This window comes from Perca fluviatilis, chromosome 21 (genome assembly GCF_010015445.1).
Source record: "Perca fluviatilis chromosome 21, GENO_Pfluv_1.0, whole genome shotgun sequence".
NCBI lineage: Eukaryota > Metazoa > Chordata > Actinopteri > Perciformes > Percidae > Perca > Perca fluviatilis.
Window position 1 is genome coordinate 19,299,399 of NC_053132.1, and position 20,000 is coordinate 19,319,398.

The following is a 20,000-nucleotide window of genomic DNA, read 5'->3' on the forward strand; positions in this document are numbered from 1 at the left end:
TCACTGTAGATTTCATCAAGCACTCTTCAGCATCTGCTGAGACAAACACAAAAGAGGGTGCAGGTTTTTTTTTCCCTACATAGGCTAGATATATTTTTTTCTTTTAACCTTGGTGTGTTCAACATACTTCATATACTGTATTTGAGTTGCTTTAATAAATACAAAGCCAGATCTGTTATAATCCAAGAATGAGAAAATAACCTTGGCGTTGTTGGGTGCTTTTAATCATTAGACACTTTCTTTGGATTTAGCATGAAAGCGTTTATAGTGTTTCTCTTTCTAAACATGACTGCCAAGCATTTTGAGCAGGCCTGATTGATTCATCCTTAATTAAAACTGTCATAGTGTGCCTTTAAGGTGTGAAAACATAAGTGCACTTCGGAAAAAAATGCAGCATTTCTTGTACAATTTGCGCCAACCTTTTTTTTAGCAACTTTAATCCTTTGGGGTTAAATAAAAATTCCACCATAAAATATTCCCACACGATAATAGGTGTTATTTCAATCAACTTTTCATAGCAGCAATAGCGTGGCAGTTTTCCCATTTAAAAAGCTTTCTGTGGAGAATGTAGTATTTATTTAGCCTTCTGTAGAAAGATTTCTTCCTGTATGGCTATTAAACATCAGTGTAAAATGGCGTCTCTGAAGCTCTGGCTGTTAAATTCTGAAGCACTGACACCAAATTCTGACGTGCATACTGTTGAATCTCCAGATTTGCTGCTATCTAACTCCATTGTGGCTGCGCTGGAAATATAACGACATCCCAACATTTATGTTTGGCCCCGTTATCCATGAGAATACCAAAAATATGCCAAGCAGCAAAACCTGCCCAGAAAAGCAAGGCATGTTTCCAGCACTTTTTTTTCTTCATAAAACAGTGTTTAAGTGTTTTTGAGTGGATTTTCCCCACAGCAAATCACGTTACAGCCAATCATATATAAACTAAAGCAGATTTTGCTCGCTGTGAGTACAGCTGACTGTATTAGTATGAATAGAAACTCATAATTCAGATTCTTATTACCTTGGATTGTCAACATCGGCGGATTCGCTGCCTGTGTGTTGACACACTTTTCCAAGTCATGATGCCAACTGGGAAAAATGGAAGGCATACGAACACATTTTCTACTTTAATTACCACTGCAGAGACTGAATGGAGCTGTTTTCTCAGTCAGCAGCTTGTATTTATGGTAAATAGCATATGCACATATAGTAATAAGCTGCACATAATCATGATGTCACTTGAGTCTTTAGTTACATTTTTGACATCGCTCTGTGGTGAATCAGAAAATCGAACCCACTAGAGCTTGTTTGTGTTTTATCTCACTTACTATTCCTCCGGTATATCTCATCTGTTGTGGCTAATTCGGTGTGTTTGCGTTTATCATTTGGTGTTTCTGCCCAGAGCTACGGGAAGCTACGAGAGGATGCAGCGGTGACAGATGGAAAGGGAATGTGTGGATCAGGAAAACAAAAACAAAGGCGGAAACAGAGGGCAGGAAGAAAAGAATGGGAGGAGGGAAAAAAACCAGTGACAGAAATAAGGTTTACGTTAGTGGCTGGCCTCCGAGATTATTTTCCATATCAGCAGGCCAGAGGGAGCGGGCAAATATGATTTTCTCTTCAACTCGCCAACAGAAAACAGACAGAGAGGGGAGGGAGGAAGGTAACAGGAAAGAGGGGATGCGGGGGAAAAGAAGAGAAAGAGATGAGTAAATGGAAAAAAGATGGGAAAATGGGGGAAGGGTGGACATCTGAGAGGTCGAGAGATTAAAGAACTGTCGAGTTGTGGGAAGAAAGTCAACAAGGAATGCCGAGTATTTACGCCACAAAACTAACTTAAACTGTTGAAATCTGTGTAACTAATTTTTTTAATGTCTTCTTTAATACAAGTGAACTTTTATGGCGCTTTGAGACGCATCAAAATGCCTTGTGTAATTTCAAAAATGCATGGCTGCTCAGCTGGAAACTGGCTTCCTTTTCTAATGTCTGTAGTAGTAGATGAGGTAAAGTGAGCAGTGTGTGCGCATCTGTCTCTATTTGACGTGTGTGTGTGTGTGTGTGTGTGTGTGTGTGTGTGTGTGTGTGTGTGTGTGTGTGTGTGTGTGTGTGTGTGTGTGAGAGAGAGAGTCTGCATTGCCAGGAGGGCCTTGTGAAACCAGCCTGAGTCTTATATGAGCTGTGTTTTATTATGACTGGCTGAAAGGCCACTGATCTGCAGCTGTACAAGAAAAGATTTTGAGAAAAAAAAGCGGAAAAAAACACTGTAAAAATATCCTGTCTGAGAGAGGGTGAGGGAGAGAACGAAAGAGAGAAAATAAATGTCTAGAAAGGAAAGTTTCTGCTTCCTCCAAATTTATTATGACTGCAGAGAGTGAAAATCTCAAGCGCAAAAGGGATTTATACTTTTAAATTGCCTTCATCTGTGTGTGTATGTGTATGTGTGTGTGTGTGTGTGTGTGTGTGTGTGTGGTGTGTGTGTGTGTGTGTGTGTGTGTGTGTGTGTATAGACAGATTGGCAGACAGTTGAAGGCACTTGTGGTTGTGGTTGTTAGGGCGTCGGGTCGTGGTTGAGGTGAGGGGTACTGTACATGTACATTTACATTTTGTGTTTTTTTTTGTGTGTGTGTGTGTGTGTATGTAAGTGTAATGCGTGTGTATTTTGTGTGTGTGTGTAGCCTATATGTGTGTGAGACTCCAATGTGGACTGTTGTGGTTGTAGTAATTGTCTCTGATGCGAGGCAGCATTTATGGGTAACGACCCAACCCTCTATGTCTCTCTCTCTCTCTCTCTCTCTCTCTCTCACACACACACACATACACACACGCACACGCTCTCTCTCGCTCTCTCTCGCTCTCCCTCCATCCAGTGACTAATTACCTGATTCCCCATGGATTTGTCTCCTCCTTCCCCTACAACTGTTCGGGTTGTTCCACTAAATGAGAGCATGCTGATAAGTGGAAATACATTCAAACAGAGCCAAAGTGAGCTGAGCCTGTTCGCTGAAACTGTAACAGGATGAGATTGAACATATGAGCTCACTCTTTGGTCCTTGTCTCAGAAGAGGAATTAGGTTTTTATTCCTTGTTCCAAACTGCGTCCCTGTGTGTTGTTTTTGAATATGATTGGTCAAATATTTACCAGGGTGTAACCAATAGCAGATTTGTGTGTAGGTAAGTGAGGAGACCTGCTGAAAAAACATGTGTTTACAACACGTTTCAGGTTTCCGCTGCATTTCATCTCTGTTTAATTGCCATTCTCGCATATCACAGGCTATAGAAAACCTGGATGTAGCATCTGTTGGGAAGCTTGGTGTGAGACAAGCAAAGTTTTACAACTTTTTTAGTCTTCGTTTCCAACTCGCCTACCGACCAAAGTTGAATCAACCAATCATAATGCTCGATGCCCAGGTCTGCCATGACACCCTTCTATGAATGTATCTTTGGAGAAGCAAAATTCCAGCTTAAGCAGCCAAAAGCACAAAAAAATCTAAGCAGGCGTTCAGACCAAAAACTGTCCTGTGCTAAAACAACGCAAAGGGGAATCAATCCAGGAAGCAGAGTTTTCAGATGCCACTGCTCCATCGTTTACAACTCTGGAAAGTTATCACGGTGGCAATAATTTTGTCTTTTGCACTGATCGTGAGGTAAACAATAAAAATATGGAATTGATGTTTTGAGTGGCCACTGCAGAACATTGACAGATTACATCGCGTTGAGGCCCTAACATATCTCCACCAAAACAAAATGTATGAGTGAAATCAGCCAAACCCCCACTTCAAGTTTTGTAACCCTGTTTTAAGTTTCCTCTCTCACTCCAGTACTTGAAAAAGTACAGCTTAAACTGCCTCCACATGGGCTTCAACATCCAGCCACTGTGATATTCATTTGATGCTAACGCTGACTAAAACCAGCACCAAAATAATGACTCAGTTGACAACAGTCATCAGTGACAATTACTTATTTGAGCAATCAAATACAAGTTGCATATCAGTCACGTGTCTCAGGCCCCAGTTTATATCCATTCAGATCAGAATTGAGAGAAAAAAAAAAAGTCACCTTGAAGCTTTTTCCTGATCATAATTTTAAAAGGAAGAATCTGATATGTATGTCACATGCGAGTAGAAATATGATCAGAATTGGGACACTTTCAGCTGCAGTGTGAATGTAGCTTGAAGGGATTTATTTCTCTAGGGCAGGTCATAATTCTTTCTTTTTTTTTTTTTACAGAACTAATCAGTAATAGTAATACTGTCCATATCTGCCGTGTCTGACTTTTTACCTGCTAACAGGAGAAAGATCCAGCCTCAAACATATTTAAATGATATTAAAAAAATATTTTGCCTCTTGTTAATGTGGGAACATGTTTTTCACCACTGCTGTGTTATTATAATTTGAAGATGAAGATTGCCATGTTCAGTGTCAGTGTTTTATTTCTCAATGGCGACAGCGTGTTTGCGAGCAACAAGTGACATACATCTGGTCACAAATAGAAATCACAGGCATCGTCACAGGATATAAAAGCAGACGTGAGACATTTTTTAAAAAGTGCGAAATACTTAGACGTGTAGAAAGCTAGAAACATTTCCTTTTTCTACCTTCCAATGGCGTTTGACTGCACATCTGCTGCTTCTCAGTTTAACAGAGTTTCTCTGTACTTCTTCTGTGGTGTTGCTTGCTCATTGGCACCTCAGTAGACCCCCACCCTCTCGTCAACTTGTATCTGCGAGCACCTCTCTAACCTCCAGCCTCTGTCTCTCAGGTGCTTCCTTCATGGGTTCCTTCCTGGCCAGCAGTATGGGGTCGCCGCCCTCCCACCCTCCTCACCCCTCGGGACCTGCTGCCTCCCCCTCGTCCCCCTCCTACAGGCCTGGACCCCATTCGAGCGCTTCCCCTATCTGGTTCCCCCATTCACACGAAGGTAAGACACACACACACACACACACACACACACACACACACACACACAAACACACACTCATGCAGGACGCAGCCTAGAGTGCTTGGGTCTCTGGTTAATCCAGGGTCTTGGTATGGGATTAGATCGAGATGGAGCCATTAAGTGGTTTAACCAACACTGAGCTGAGGCCAAACACGTGCAGCAGTGACGCCTCAGATGATGCTACTTATAGAAACACACACATATACACACGCACACACACATACAACTCTCTTTTGGCTCTGTATGTCAGCAAGCATGTGGCTTTGTGTTTGTGGCGTTTTTCTAGTTCAGAGCTCGAACACCGTGACACTTTCAAAAATGTTGCACGACCGAAGCCTTCCTCTTCCTCCCCAAAAAAAAACACACACAAAAACCCACCCCCCAAAAAAAAACAAAACAAAAAAAAAAAAAACCACCCCCCTCTTTCCTACCATTCACATTCTCACACACACTCACCCCCCCCACCACCCACACACACACACACACACACACACACAAACACACACAAACAACAACACACACAAAAAAAAAAAAAAAAAAAAAAAAAAAAAAAAAAAAAAAAAAAAAAAACATTCAAACTTACCCCCATTCCATTCCATTCCATCCTCTCCTTTCACCCCCTCAACCGCAGCCCCACCCTCAAGGCCCCTTCCTCAGCGCACTACCGTTAACTTAGCCCCCTTCCTGATCACACACACACACACACACACAAAAATTTGCGCATCCACATGCATTATGTCCTCTTTTGACTGTTAACCGTTTGTGGTCTAAGAGTGAGCTTGACTTAGTTATCTGTCCTTTTCAGGTGTGTGTGTGTGTGTGTGTGTGTGTGTGCGTGTGTGCGTGCGTGCGTGCGTGCGTGCGTGCGTGCGTGCGTGCGTGCGTGCGTGCGTTGTGTAAGAGCATTTCTCTTTTGACAGCGAGATGGGTCTAAACAGATAACCTCCAAAAAAAAGCTTCAACAGAGAGACAGCTTCCGCCACAGGCTGCATTTCTCAACTAACAGTGAAAAACGGTCCGAATCAGAACTTCGCGTTTCGCCAGTTTTCCCACAAAATGTGAGCGAGTAAACGATAACACCCAGAGTGATGGGAAACTCTGGGAAACTATTGGATATCTCCAAGCATTGTTGCCAAAGAATGAAATGGAAACCATTCAGCTTTTATTTGTTTTCTATAATATCATACAAAGTAGAGCTTTTTAAAACAGTTCTACTCTGCCCGCTGCACTAACAGGCCGCTTCCACTGCACTTTGACGTGTCATAGCAGGGAAAGCACAGGTGTAATCAATAACATTAATTACGACTGCATTCCATTTAGGTGAGCCTATGTGCATGCTGACTTACTGATATGACTTACTGGGACTCTAAAATGGAGCCATTGTTATTAGTTCAGGTGATCTTCTTGCTATGAAATGTCAAAATGTCCGCTGTGAAAAAGGGCTCTTCTGACTTATTTTACAGCATCAAATAAATATTCTACCTGCCACATTTCATAGATGCAAAGTTTTGGTTTAATCAAGAAAATGTCAATGTTTTTGAGGTCATTTCTTCAACTTCTTTTATTGCTTTGTACCAGAGGAGCAAGAGAAGCAAAAGATGGTTAAGTTTGGCTTTTCCTGGAGGATGCTGCTGTTTGAGATTTTTATTTCCCTCCCATAAGTTTTAATTTGTCACATCCTGTTGCTGAAGAAGTGTACACACCAGAATTGAATGTGAATAAATAAGTCGAACACGCTGCCTCTCCCTCGTAGAGACAGGACACTTCTCTACCGCTGGGATTTAGGCTCAAAAGATGAACTCATAAAAGCTGTGTTTTTACGCAGAAATCTCTCCTAATGTATAGCTTTAAAGCTAGAAAGGAGTTGTTTGTAGAACTGCCTCATTTGCAGCTCATCAAGCGATAAATAGCAACAGTTAAGCTACAAAAATGAGCGCTAATGTCGCCCGGACTGACTGTCTTAAATCAGATTTATAGAAAGAACCAGAGGCAGGACTTCAACGTGAACACGAGAGAGAGAGCAGCAGCAGTGAAAGGATAGCGTGTGTGTGTGTGTGTGTGTGTGTGGAGAGTGAATGTGTGCACCTATCAGACAGATTTTGTGTCTGTGTGGCTCGGCTTTGATGTCTGAACACACACACACTCTCATGCACGAACACGCGCACGAACACTACAAATGATTGTTTTTAAGAATTCAAGCCAGGGAGCTCCAGTGGGCGGTCTGCCAGCTGGCCACGGTCCAGAGAGTGGAGCGTAGCCAGCACACAGAGAAGAAACCTGGCCGACACACACACACACACACACACAGTCTTTCTCTCTCTCTCACACACACACACCTATCCTCTCGCTCCCCGCTCGCTCGCTCTCCCTCTTCCACACCTGTCCTTTGCTTTTGTCCCCTCTCTCATGTGCTCTCGCTCCTCTCCTTACCTCCCTTTCCTCTTTCCTCTCATCTCAGCCATCTCAAAGCTCTCTACTTCCCTTTCACTTCCTCCTTCATCTTCCATCCCCCCCTCACACACACAACCTCCACAACACACACACACACACACACACACACACACACACACACACACACACACACACACACACACACTCCCTTCTCCATACGCTTCACAGCAGCACCAGATTGGGGGGTTTTCATATTGACAGCCCTGTTCTTCTGGTGTCTCTTTTACTTTTACTGTCTTCGTTCAAATCGCTAACCTCCTCCTTCCCTTCGTTCCCTCCTTTCCTTTCTTTCTCCCCCTCCTTTTTTCCCAGCGTGTCCCTCTGCCGTCTTTGTTCCCCTCTTCTTTCTCATCTCCCCTCCCTCACTCCCTCCCTCCTGAGTTTTATCACTCATCATTACCCGGGGGATTGGCTTTAGATGGCTGATAGAGCCTTTTGGCTAATTGTTGCCATTTAGATTCACTGGTTGTTAACCAGTCAGAGTAATCACACACATACACATACACACACACACACACACACACACACACACACGGTAGAGTGTACACAGTCATGCATTTACATTGCCGCATGTACACGCAGACACACCGAGTCCCACACACACATGCTGAGAGCAGCGAGGGGGTGTTGGTGGTTTTGCAGTGCGACTGTGGAATGCGTAGGATGAGTTTTTATGGAGTGCTGTTTACTTTGGCCACCACCGTTAAACTTTTAACGGCTGCCAATTAACGGGCCGGCAAGGACACTCTGTGGGGCATGAAACCAGCTGCTGGAGCACACACACCACACACACACACACACACACTGCAAGCCTTTTGGCCCCATTTTGTGGACTTGTGTGCCTCCTGTGTGGTGTCTATGTGTTTGTGTACTCGTGTTGGTACGTGGGCCTGTGGTGATTTTGCTGTCTCCCCCCCCTCCCCCGCCCCCATATAACCCCTCCTCAACCACCACGACAACTCCACACACATACACACCATCCCTCACCCATCCCGACACCGATCCGCCCCCACCAACACAAACTACCAAGACCTCCTCTATCGTACGATACAGTTCAACGTCATGGAAGACGAGGAACAGAGTGGAACGACCATTCCCTCCTCCCAGTGACCTTGTGCATGTGTGTGCGTGTGTGTGTGTGTGTGTGTGTGTGTGTGTGTGTGTGTGTGTGTGTGTGTGTGTGTGTGTGTACTTTGAAGGAAAGGGGAGGTTGCGATGCTTCATACTATTTGTCTTGGGTTTGGGAAAAATGTGTTTTGTAGAAGAGCAAATTCCATCCAGTTAGATGCTGCAAACACTTGGCAGTAGCTGTCTGCTGTGGTTTTTGTCACCACTTTGTCCACTGTAAATAATGTCAACCCATGTAGCGTGTTTGTGCAAAAGTGCATTTATGGTGAAAGTAGCACCAACTGGCCATATTTTTTCTGTGTTTTCCAAAATGGCCCCGTTTCATGATGGATTGTAGAGATAAACTGTTTGTTTAGAGGGCTGCTGAATGTCAACGCTGCGGAGAGACATCAATTCTTTCTCCCTCTCCCTCCCTCTGACAGGGTACCCCAGCTATTCAGGAAGTCTTGCTTCTCCTTTTCTCCCCATGAGTCCCCTGGATCACCATAGCAACGGTCTCTATGGACAGCACCGCTTCTATGAAACTCAAAAAGGTAGGTGTTGGTGTGTGAATGTGACAGTGAGAAAATAGCTTCATACTTCCCCAAAACTGCTTAATCAGCACCCACCACGGGAGTAACAACAGCTGGTAACTCAGGGTTTAGTTTTTCAACTTCCCATTCCCTTTTCTCCACATAGCAACGAAAAACATTTTAATAAGTAAGTCATTTTAATAAAACTGTGTAAAATAGGCTGGCAGTAGCTCAGTCCGTATGGAGTTGGGAAGAGGAGGGTTGCTGGTTCAAGTACTCGTACGGACCAAAGTACAGAGGTGGACTGGTAGCAGGAGAGGTGCCAGTTCACCTCCTTGGGCACTGCCAAGGTGCTCTTGAGCAAGGCTCCGAACCCCCCCAACCGCTCAGGGCACCTGTTCAGCAGTCACAGCCCTCTCACTCTGACATCCCTCCATTCGTGCATGTAAAGGACCTGAGCGTGTGTGTGTGTGTGTGTGTGTGTGTGTGTGTGTGTGTTTCAGGCCTGTGTGTAGTGTGTAATAACAACAGAGTGCAAATTGTAATTTCCCCATTGGGGATCAATAAAGAGTATACATTATTATTATAAATTATAAAAAGCAATTTGCCACTTTGCAGCCAACATTTCTAGAAACCTTCAACTTCAGTGATTTTAATTCTTCTCCACTCCCCCACAGATCACTTCTACCTGAGAGGACTTCCTGCCCAGCCCCCTCTGCTCTCCACCAGTCACAGCCTTCCTCCACTGTCCAGGACGGCCCCAGGCCACCCACTTGGCTCTTGCAGCCGAGAGACGGACAATGGGGGAGGAGGTGGGAAGAGCACCAAGGATGTGGGCGAGAAAGGAGTTTCATCCGTGTCAAAGGTGAAGGAGCGATCAGGCAGCAAGGAGCGGCACCAGGAGAGCAAAGACAAACAGCTTCATCATCACCATCATCACCAGACGAATCCTGCCACCACTCCGTCCGGCCACCACCACCACCAAGCTTACCCCCACCCTCATCATGCCCTCCTTCCTCACCTCACACCACAGGGCAGAGAGGAGGACCACAGACACCCTCTGGAGCGACACAAAGAGTACAGAGACAGTGACTCTGGCAGTCAGGAGACCAAACATATGAGTGCCTGTAAACTATCCAGTGGTTCGATAGCAGAGACTGGCTCTGGAGGAAAGGGGGGAGCTCTGAGCAGCTGCAGTGGCGGCGGGGTGGGTAGACCTCCATCTAAAGGAGGCAGGCTGTGCTCCAAGGATGGAGCCGTAAATGGGGAGATGAGGATCAGTGAATCCTCAGCTTCTTCTAATGAATGTATGAGAAGAGGTGCAGCTGCAGCGACAGCCATCCTGGCACCTCCAAACGCCTCCTACTCCATGCCTCCCCCTCCGCCCCCTCCTCCTCATGCTTTGCACATGGGCTCCACAGTGGCAGGAGGGTGGCTACACCATGCACATCACCATCCTCATCCCGAGTTCTACTGTCCCCCATCCCCTTTTACACTGACACCCTCCAAAGATCCAGCATCCACCCCTGGAGGGTCTGGCAGGGAGGCGAAAGTAAGTGGCCCAACTTACGTGCCTTCAGTTGGGCCACTGGGAGACCTGGCAGCCACTGACTGTCGTGGAGCAGGAGGAGGTGGGAGAAGGGGAGATGACAAGAGTGGAGAAGGACCTTATGAAAGTCCGTCTCATCACCCAAGCAGACTTAGTAGTTGCCAAAAGAAGGACAAATCCCAACCACACCAGCAGCAGCTGGGATATGGCAAAGCTGACAAACCTCCCGACTGGAGCCACCAGACACAGCACTTCCACAAAGCCAGCTCCAACGTGAGCTCTCAGTCTGAGCTGCGGTCCTGCAGCCTGGACAGATCTTCATCCTACAGAGATGTAGAGGTTGTGGACGATGTTTACCGGCCCTCACTCCCACTAGAGGCCCAGGGGACACACCCTGGTGCTGGACAGGGCACACCCAAGAATGGCCCAGACACCAGCACTCCTCCCTTCAGGGACTGTTCCCACTCAGGTCCTCATCCTGATGGGAGGGTGGGGCCAGGGGCAACATCTCAGAGGGAAGGACAAAAGGTTGCAAGGATACGGCACCAGCAGCACAGCAGCCACGGAGCGAGTACAGAAGAGAGGGGAAGAGACGGAGGTCATACAGCACCTTCCTGGGGGGCTCGAGGGGGCTACCAAGAGGATCAGAGAAAAGGCTCCCATCATGCATCAGTTGGTAACAATGAAGTTAGAGGTCTCAGCACCAGAGCTCCAAACAGTGACCACAACCAGCCCCATTCTCAACCGCCTCCATCTTTATCCCGCTCCTCATCGCACAACACTGAGGGGGAGGGCAGTGCCATGAAGAACCTAATGAACTACAGCTCCCAGCAGCCTTTGCTGCTGCCACAGCGGGGCCCCTTTGGAGGTCTGGGCTGCCTCAAGCAGGGTGGAGAGAGATCAGAGAAGGGGGACAGGGGTGGGGCTAAAAGCAACGCCTCCCCGCAAGACCCTCCCAAACAATCGCTCCCCCCTCGCCGAGGCTCCACTAACGAGGGAGAGAGGGGAGACAGAGGTGGGAAGGAGGCAGGGGAGGCAGGTGAGGGGGAGGTGCGACAGCCCCCGGTGGGTATTGCAGTTGCGGTAGCCAGGCCTCCCCATCGTTCCCCAGACAACCCCCCTGGACACAGCAGACAGGGCAGGGTGCTGCCCAGCATGAAAGGTCAGACATCATTAATGCTCCTTGCGCTGAACGTCAATTAATGCTATTTCTTTGCTGTAGGCTGCATTATGGGAAAAATCCATGATTAAACTTGAAAACAGCTATTGATGTGGAGAAACTCACTGTAAAGAGGGAGACACACTGATTTCTGCATGGGAAGTGGTTGTCAAGCTCCTTCTGAGGAATTATAGAACATCACTTTTTGTCATAGAAATATGTGAGGCATAGAAGTAATGCAAGAAAAGGTACATTTTCTTGCATGCAATGAACATAACAATATGACATTATTTGTACAGTTATTTGCAGGTAGACTTTTCCTTTTGAATGTCCTCAGTGCTTTGTGTTTCCAGACGTACGTGGGTTTGAAACATTGCCATCTTATATTTTTGATGCCAGTTGCTGTAAGACTGTTACTTTGATTGTATTTACAATGCAGGGGTGTCACGCCCTGCGTATCCTCTCGGTCGGGAGGCAGAGGAGAGGAAGAGGATGTCCGAGGAGCAGATCAGCCTTCATCACCTGGACAGAGACAGAGAAATGATCATCAGGTACACTTAAACATCACAAACACCAACACATACGAACACACTCATAGACACACACGCACATGCACACTGCAGCATCTATTCATTTTTCCTCTCATCTGATAAGCTGCAGTTCTTTTATTCTCTTGGCTTCTCTCTCCCAGTCTGAGGCTCTGGTTCTCTTTTTTTCACATCCCCTCACTCCATTTACGCTTCTCACCCTTTGATGTGGTATTTCTGTACCCCCTCGCCCTCTCTCTCTCTCTCTCTCTCTCTCTCTCTCTCTCTCTCTTGCCCTCTCTCTCTCTTTCTCTCTAAGATGAGATGGGGTGCATTAATGTTACAGGGACTAATACTGATGTCTCTGAAGTATCAGGCTCTTATTATGTAGTCATATTGAGGGAAGAAAACATATAATGAGAACCCATAGACCGGGCACAAGATGATGGCTGTTCCTGTTGCCGTCACATTTCCTTTTCTTGATGATTATAATGGCAGTAGTGGTAATGAAGATGACAAGGATGAAGATAATGATCGTAATGATGGTGGTGGTGGTGATGATGATGATGGTGGTGACAATAACAGGGATAATCAACATAATGACAAAGTTCACCCCACATACCGCCATGACAGGGAAAACAAGGATCGTGTGGAGTTCGCCAGGATCCACCCTTCCAGTAGTTGCCACGGTGACCTGACCTCTCACCTCTTGGTTCCCGGCGGGACCAGTAGGTTAGGGGCGGACCCTGCCGCACATGCTCACCCGGCTCACCACCACTGGATGCAAAGGACAGGAAGTCCCTCCCTCTGGATGGGGCATTCATACAGTGAGTAGAGCAGAGGAGCAGCGCATGACGTTTTTACGGCCAGCGTAGTTTTAACTTAATGCATAGAATGTGGTCTGTACCATAAATGCTCTCCATTTGAAGATGAATATGTTTTTTTTTTGTCTTTCTTTTATTCAACCATGGTGACACAGTAAATCAAATGTAGAACAAAAGCAAACTTCAGACACTCACACATAGAGGAGCAGGAGTACTTTCATTCTCAGGACTCATTTTTTCAACACTCATACACATGCTTGTTGAGAGTAGGGCTGGGTACCGAATTCAATACTTTTTAGGCACCAACCAAATTCTGCCTTTAAAGTATCGAGTATAGAAAAATTCCTCGTCATACAATACCCAATTTCAATACCTAACGAGTTAATCTCATGAGCGGTATTGAGCCAATAAGCATGCAGCATGCTTCTACCAAGATCTAGAAATGCAGGTGATTGGCTGTCTAACGTTACACGCCGTAGAGGCATTCAGGAAAAAAAAATCTATGTCACGCACAGAGAGTCATAGGAGCTTGAAACATAAGTCACGGTATTGATATTGATATCGGTACCGGTATTGAAGTTTTTGGAACGATACCCAGCCCTGGTTGAGAGTGTCCCAAGATTATCCCTTAAAGCACACCACTATCTTTTTGGAGTAGTAAAATAAGTATTTAAATGTTGCCCTCATTTGACTGTGTTGTGTGTGTGTGTGTGTGTCGTTCCAGGTCTGAGCCACGTGGGAATGAGCCCTGGCTTTCCACCAGGTCTGCCCAGTCCTCTGCAGCCAGTCTTGGGATCGCTCACCCAAGACCCCAACTCCCCGCTGGTTGTTCTTCCTTCAGAACCTGGGCCTCATCATCACCTTGGTATGCTAAGCCTCCTTTTACACACGCACGCCTGCACACATAGACACACACACACACACACACACACACACACACACACACACACACACACACACACACACACACACACACACACAACCAGCAGAGCCTATATACAGTGCTGTCTACCAGTACTTACAGCCCCCTACTTCCCTCCTTCTCTCCATTTGTACCATCAGAGCCACTGCCATTTCTCTCCCAGAGTTTTAGTATCATTGGGTAATCATAATATAATGCTCAACTAAGTCCCTCTGTCAGTGGGACCATGTTTTATAGCTTCGTTAATGGGAGCAGCTATTCCGTTGCCCCACTCCTGCGTGTGCCTGGCATTATGCAAACCATTTTAACTGGCGTTCATCTCTTTTGTGGTGGAGCACTGGACTTTGTGTGTATGTGGACATCCAAAGTTAGTTGTGCTCATGTCTGGAATAACATGAGACATTGCTCAGTGTTAAGGGTTGTGCATCTCAGTCATTGCTAGAGAGAGAGAGAAAAAAGTGTGCGTGTTTGTGTGTGTGTGTGAGTGTGTGTGTGTGTGTGTGTGTGTGTGCGTCGTCAACGCTGCTTTGCAAACAGGCTGTGAAATTTAATTATCTCCCGCCTCCCTTGCCTCGCTCCGTGGGAGTTCCTGCAGAGAGGGGAAGTGCATCCACTGAACCCTTCCCCTGGGAAACATTAGCCCACTCAGGCTAATCTCACAGAACAAAGGTTCCCAGCGACAAGGCAGCCAAGGAGGGGTGTGTGTGTGTGTGTGTGTGTGTGTGTGTGTGTGTGTGTGTGTGTGTGTGTGTGTGTGTGTGTGTGTGTGTGTGTGTGTGTGTGTGTGTGTGTGCGCGGCGTGGGCGCGGCGCGGCGCGCGGGCGCGGCGCGGGTCGCGTGCGGGCGTGGCGGGCTGGTCGAGTGTAGCTTTGAAAAAAAAAAGTCTTTCAGAGAAAGACAGAGAAACACCATCATTAGAAATAGAAAGAGTAGGTGAATGGAGAAGGTGAAGCATGCATTCATTGATTGTGTCTAAGGCCAACATTCAGCTCGTACAGGTCACAGTCATTACATCTTTAGTTAAGGTGGCCGAGCTCCTCTGCCATCCCACATTTTCAAAAGTCATGAAAATATTTCTGTCCCGACCATTTTGCTGGTTATTTATTCAAAAGTTTAATGGCTGTATTTTGCCAACAGGAATGTCTTACTTTCTTCATCTTTTGTACCAATTTTCTTTAATTCAAATCAAACTAAATGCTAAACAATCTTTTTCCTACTCCAGACGTTCTGGAGCAGTCAGGTCTGTGGCCCCCTGTGTACGGAGGCAGGGGCCCTCCTTCTCACCTGCAGCATCACCCTGTCTACTCCCGCTCCTCATTCCTACAGCAGCAGGAGCTGTACGCCCTGCAGCATCAGCACCATCAGCAGCAGCAGCGAGCCATGGAGCACATGCAGCGCCACTCCTTAGGACAGGTACTAATACTAACACAACCCACACACATTTGGAGAGAGGTTACGTTTGAGTCTAAACCTGTGAAATCCTGTTAACATATTGTGAAACATTTGCCAAATGATAATAAGGAAGTGTGGAAATATTTTGACTCAAGCCAATGTTCATCTTCCTCATTTGAGAAGTCAGGACTAAGATACAGCTCTGCTATTCATTTGTTTGATATTAACAATAGATTGTTTGATATCCCAGTAGATTTCTCAACACTAAAAGAAAAGCATATGCAAAGTCACACTGAGCAATAATTATTTAAGCCAATGACTTCCTAGTTGTTTTTTTTTGGCAAAGGGTTTCATCGATAAAGTTGGCATGGTGCTTTTGCACTCTCACATTGCCAGATAATTTGCCAATCAAACAGCGTGGCTGACACTGTAACTTCTTTTTTCAAGGCTTTTCTGTCAGAAGATTTTTTGGGTTTATGTATTATTGTGTTAAACTACCCCTTTAAGAAAACTGCTGCATATTCTGACATCAAGATTTTTAGATCATTTTAGATAAAATAAGTGGGTTTAATCGCTATGGTTGAAATGTTTTAATTAATAGGAAATATATATTTTATGCTAACATTTTGAGAATTATTATCCTCTTCCACAGAGAAAACACGAGGAGCATGCTATCACCATAGAGGACTCTCCTCACGAATCTTCCGCATCCAGAACTCCCTCCTCTTCGTCCAACACCTCCTCTCATGTGGCCAAACCCTTCTCCCACACCCCTCCTCCACCCAAGACGCCCACGCCGTCTCCGGGAATGTGTCCCAGCAGCCGCCAATCCCCCTGCTACCACTCCCCGTCCAGGCGACCTCACCCGCCAAACCCTCTGACCCCTGCACCGAGCCCGGCCGCGGCGGCACCCCGCTCCCCGGCACTCAGTCCTGCTCCCTCACACCTCTCTAAGGGGCTGGAGAGGGGCAGTGACAGAGGAGAGGGACAGCCACCTCAGGACTACCCACAATCCCTAGAGCCAGGTGAGTGTGGAGAAGTCTGTAGGATGGTTAACGAATGCAGTGTCTGCATTTAAAGAAGAACTTTAGTCGAACAGTCAGATAACAAAAATAAAGACAGCGAACAGAGAGTGAGAGACACGGCAACGACACAGAGATAGAGAGAGTAATGTGAGACAAAAAAAAAGAGGGAGAGAGAGAGACGAAGAGTGCTGCTGCAGAGATTTAGCACCGGTCTTTGAAGCATGGTATTCTTTTGATTTTGCAGAAATTGTTTGAAGCATGGCTGATCCCTTGCTCGTTGTGTCCTTGAGTGTGTGTGTGTGTGTGTGTGTGTGTGTGTGTGTGTGTGTGTGTGTGTGTGTGTGCCAGCGCGCAATTTTTTTTCTTTCTGTGAAAGCTAAAGAGGGACAGCGGGCAGGTCAGCCATTAAGGTCAGAGAAAGCATATGGGCACTCAGTGTGTATGTGTGACCTGCCAGCGTGCACATGTGTGTGTCTGAGCTCGCATGTGTGTCACAAAAGGAAGGTCAGTGAAATCTTCACAGACAGGCCCTCCTTATCCTTCAGGGGTCCTTGAGAAGTACAGGCGGAAGGGTACGCATTCATCTGGCTGTGTTGTCAGGAGGCGGAGGGATACCATCAATAATAAGAGCGCAGGGGTGACAGGGCCGGCGCTGAAAACGGCAGGGTGTCATCAATATCCCACATAGATCTATACGCTCACTCACACACACACACACACACACACACACACACACACACACACACACACACACACACACACTCCTACACACACATACAGTACATATAATATACACTACTGTACACATACACACATGAGCACACACACACTCCCTATGTTGTCTGCACCCTGCTGTCAGTGTATTATTCCAACTGTAATCACGTGCTTCATCCTGTCTGCCTGCAAAGAATGGCAATGAATTTAGGGGAAAGAGCCTGACTGAAAGATGTTTTTGTAGATGCTTGTAAATGTTATGTACAGTTTGTCAGATTGTGAGAACAATTTCATGTAAAAGACCTATTTCACCTTTGCTTTCTTAACTTTCCTCCAGACCTACCACCTGTTTACACCTACCCTCCGATCACCATGGGTTACAAGGCCGGGCCCTCGCCCCCTGAAGCTCGATTGGCTGAACAAGCCACAGTTGAGGCAGAGCCAGCACAGCCAGACTCTAAGTCCCTCTCACATCCATGTCGCATCACCAAAGAACAGGAGAGAAAGGAAGCAGAGGATGGGAGAGACTGTGAAGTGGTGGAATCCCAGAGTGGAGTTACAGAGGAGGAGGAGGAGGAGGAAGAACGGAGGGTGGAAGCCAAAGAATGCACCGAACCCGAGAGCACGATTTCTGGATTGCCGCCATGGCCTTCCCCAGCTCCGGTCCCAGATCCAGCCAGCCCGGCCACAGCCACAGGCAAAGCCCTAAAAGTAGAGCTCTCTCTGGGTTGCCCGGGCCAGAAGGCTGACCTGGAGGAGCCCCAACTATCCAAAGAGCAGGAGGATGATAAGGAATGTGGAAAAGAGGACATGGAGGAGGATGAGGGAGAGAAAATGAGGCCTGAACCAACCGAATGTACTTACTCTGTGTTTGTAGAGGAGGAGAAGGAGGAGGTAGAGGATGATGGGGACAAAGATGGAGAGAATGTAGAGGTGGTTGAGGATGAGGAGGAAGAGAAGAGGAGTGGGATGAATCCAGGGGAGGACTCTGTGGAACTAAAGTGTAACTCTCCTCCTCCTTCCCCGTCCTCTGACCCCATCCTCCCTCCTGCGGCGAGCACAGAAGCCCAGCTTCAAGGGGCCTACATGTGGAGCCTGGAGCTCCTGATCGCCGCGGCTCTGTGCGCCACCAGAGATGCCTTGTACCCACCAGTACCTGCTGTCCAGGCCCCAAGCCCTCCACCACACCACGGTATGGAGATACTGGGAGAACTTGCCGAGCTGGAGATCCAGCAGAGGAGCAGGGAGAGCAAAGAGAAAGACTCTGAGGGTGAGTTCATTTGAAAATGCATTGCTTTGTTTGTGTGGCCTTTAAACCTCATTTACATATCTGACATTATTTGCCTCTTTCAAAACCTTTTAAAAGTTTATGAAATGCCTGTGAAATAAAAACGTATGTGTAAATGTAGAAATGCCCCCAATAATTCGGTGTATTTTTTTAATACACCCTGTGTACAATTTGCATTATCTTTTTGCAGTAAAAAGGACCAAAATGCTAAAAAAAAAGGAAAGAAAAAAACTGTACCCTACTTCTTTCTTGCCTGCATGCACACACGAACACACACACACACACACACACACACACACACACACACACACACACACACACACACACACACACATTTCCCACTAACTGTCCTGCTTTCTTTCACAACTTGGATTCTGTGTTCCTGCCCATAGACCATATTCTTCCCTCTGGGAAGTGTGTGTGTGTGTGTGTGTGTGCGTGTGTGTGTGTGTGTGTGTTTGGGGCGACACAGACATGGACAAACAAGCCATGCTTTAGACACAAGCCAGGACACACAAACACGTGCTCAGCCCAGTGTGTCCCTCAGGCTCTGGCGTCTTGCTTTGCTAATTAGACCCTTTCCTTTAAAACACTTCTCCTGTAAGCGCTCCTATTTTCCTCTCATCCCTCTGAGAGAAAGTGTTTTTATTTATGCCAGCATCTGGGTGTGTATGTTTGCCCGTATTTGTGAGTGTACGTGCACGCCGGTGTGTGTGTGTGTGTGTGTGTGTAAGCTGTTAAGTAATCCCAGATGAATCCCTGCTCTGTGTCTCTCCACCAGGCTGCCGCCCCCGTCCTCTCCTCCCTTCTCTCCTCCTCCTCCTTCTCCCTCCTCCCCCCCTCACCTGCTTCTTCTTCTTTTTCTTTTCTTTTTTATTAAACCAATGTAATCTTGTGTGTAAATCCTGCCTCTGCGAGCCTTGTCGACAGAATTAATAAGTGTAAAAATTATAAGTCGCTCTGCAGCCGTCTGTGCGTGTGCATGCGTGAGATTCAGAGTGTGTGAGTGTGCATTTGTTTACATGTAAGTGCACGTGCTTGGCATGTGTAATAGGTGTGAAATCAATAAGTCCTGTCGTCGTGGAAAACGTTCCCCAAATTGCAAAACATTTATTTAAAAGCTGCTCCGTCCTCGCTGCATGGAATGTTATTAATACCGCTCGTGGCGTTTTTTGTCATCCTGAATGTGTTTTGGAGATGAAACCGATCCCAGACTGATGCATTTATGCCGCTCCTTGACGCGGAAGGATATCGCAGCCATTCGCTTGAGATCGCAATTACAGATTAAGGAATCAAGAGATACTCTCCCCTCCAGTCTAAATTAGCAGCATTGCTTCTATTTACACATAGACAGAGGAGATGTTTGTGTCATAGTTTCTTTTATTCCTTCACATTTCCTTTTTATATTGAAATTTCAGCTCAATAAACTTCCTTAATGGCCTCTAATGACAACTAGGCCCATATCAACTGTAATGGTTTTTAATTTTCCTCCACTGTTTTTGTTTTACCCCCTGAAATCCTCTGTGCCGCCTCTTATTACACCATTCACTCTCTTTAGGGACACAGTATGG

At 46.4% G+C, this 20,000-nt stretch overlaps 1 protein-coding gene across 4 annotated transcripts in view; it reads left to right on the plus strand.

Annotated features, from left to right (window-relative positions):
- Positions 1–20,000, plus strand: part of bahcc1b (BAH domain and coiled-coil containing 1b) — a 63,745-nt gene that overhangs the window by 26,385 nt on the left and 17,360 nt on the right. For all 4 annotated transcript variants that reach the window (XM_039788396.1, XM_039788395.1, XM_039788397.1 and 1 more), the window contains 9 exons: positions 4,759–4,917; positions 8,940–9,050; positions 9,707–11,740; positions 12,177–12,288; positions 12,898–13,091; positions 13,813–13,953; positions 15,233–15,423; positions 16,055–16,427; positions 17,479–18,411. In XM_039788396.1, coding sequence (XP_039644330.1) covers positions 4,759–4,917; positions 8,940–9,050; positions 9,707–11,740; positions 12,177–12,288; positions 12,898–13,091; positions 13,813–13,953; positions 15,233–15,423; positions 16,055–16,427; positions 17,479–18,411 — 4,248 coding nt within the window. The remainder of the gene's footprint in view (positions 1–4,758; positions 4,918–8,939; positions 9,051–9,706; positions 11,741–12,176; positions 12,289–12,897; positions 13,092–13,812; positions 13,954–15,232; positions 15,424–16,054; positions 16,428–17,478; positions 18,412–20,000) is intronic.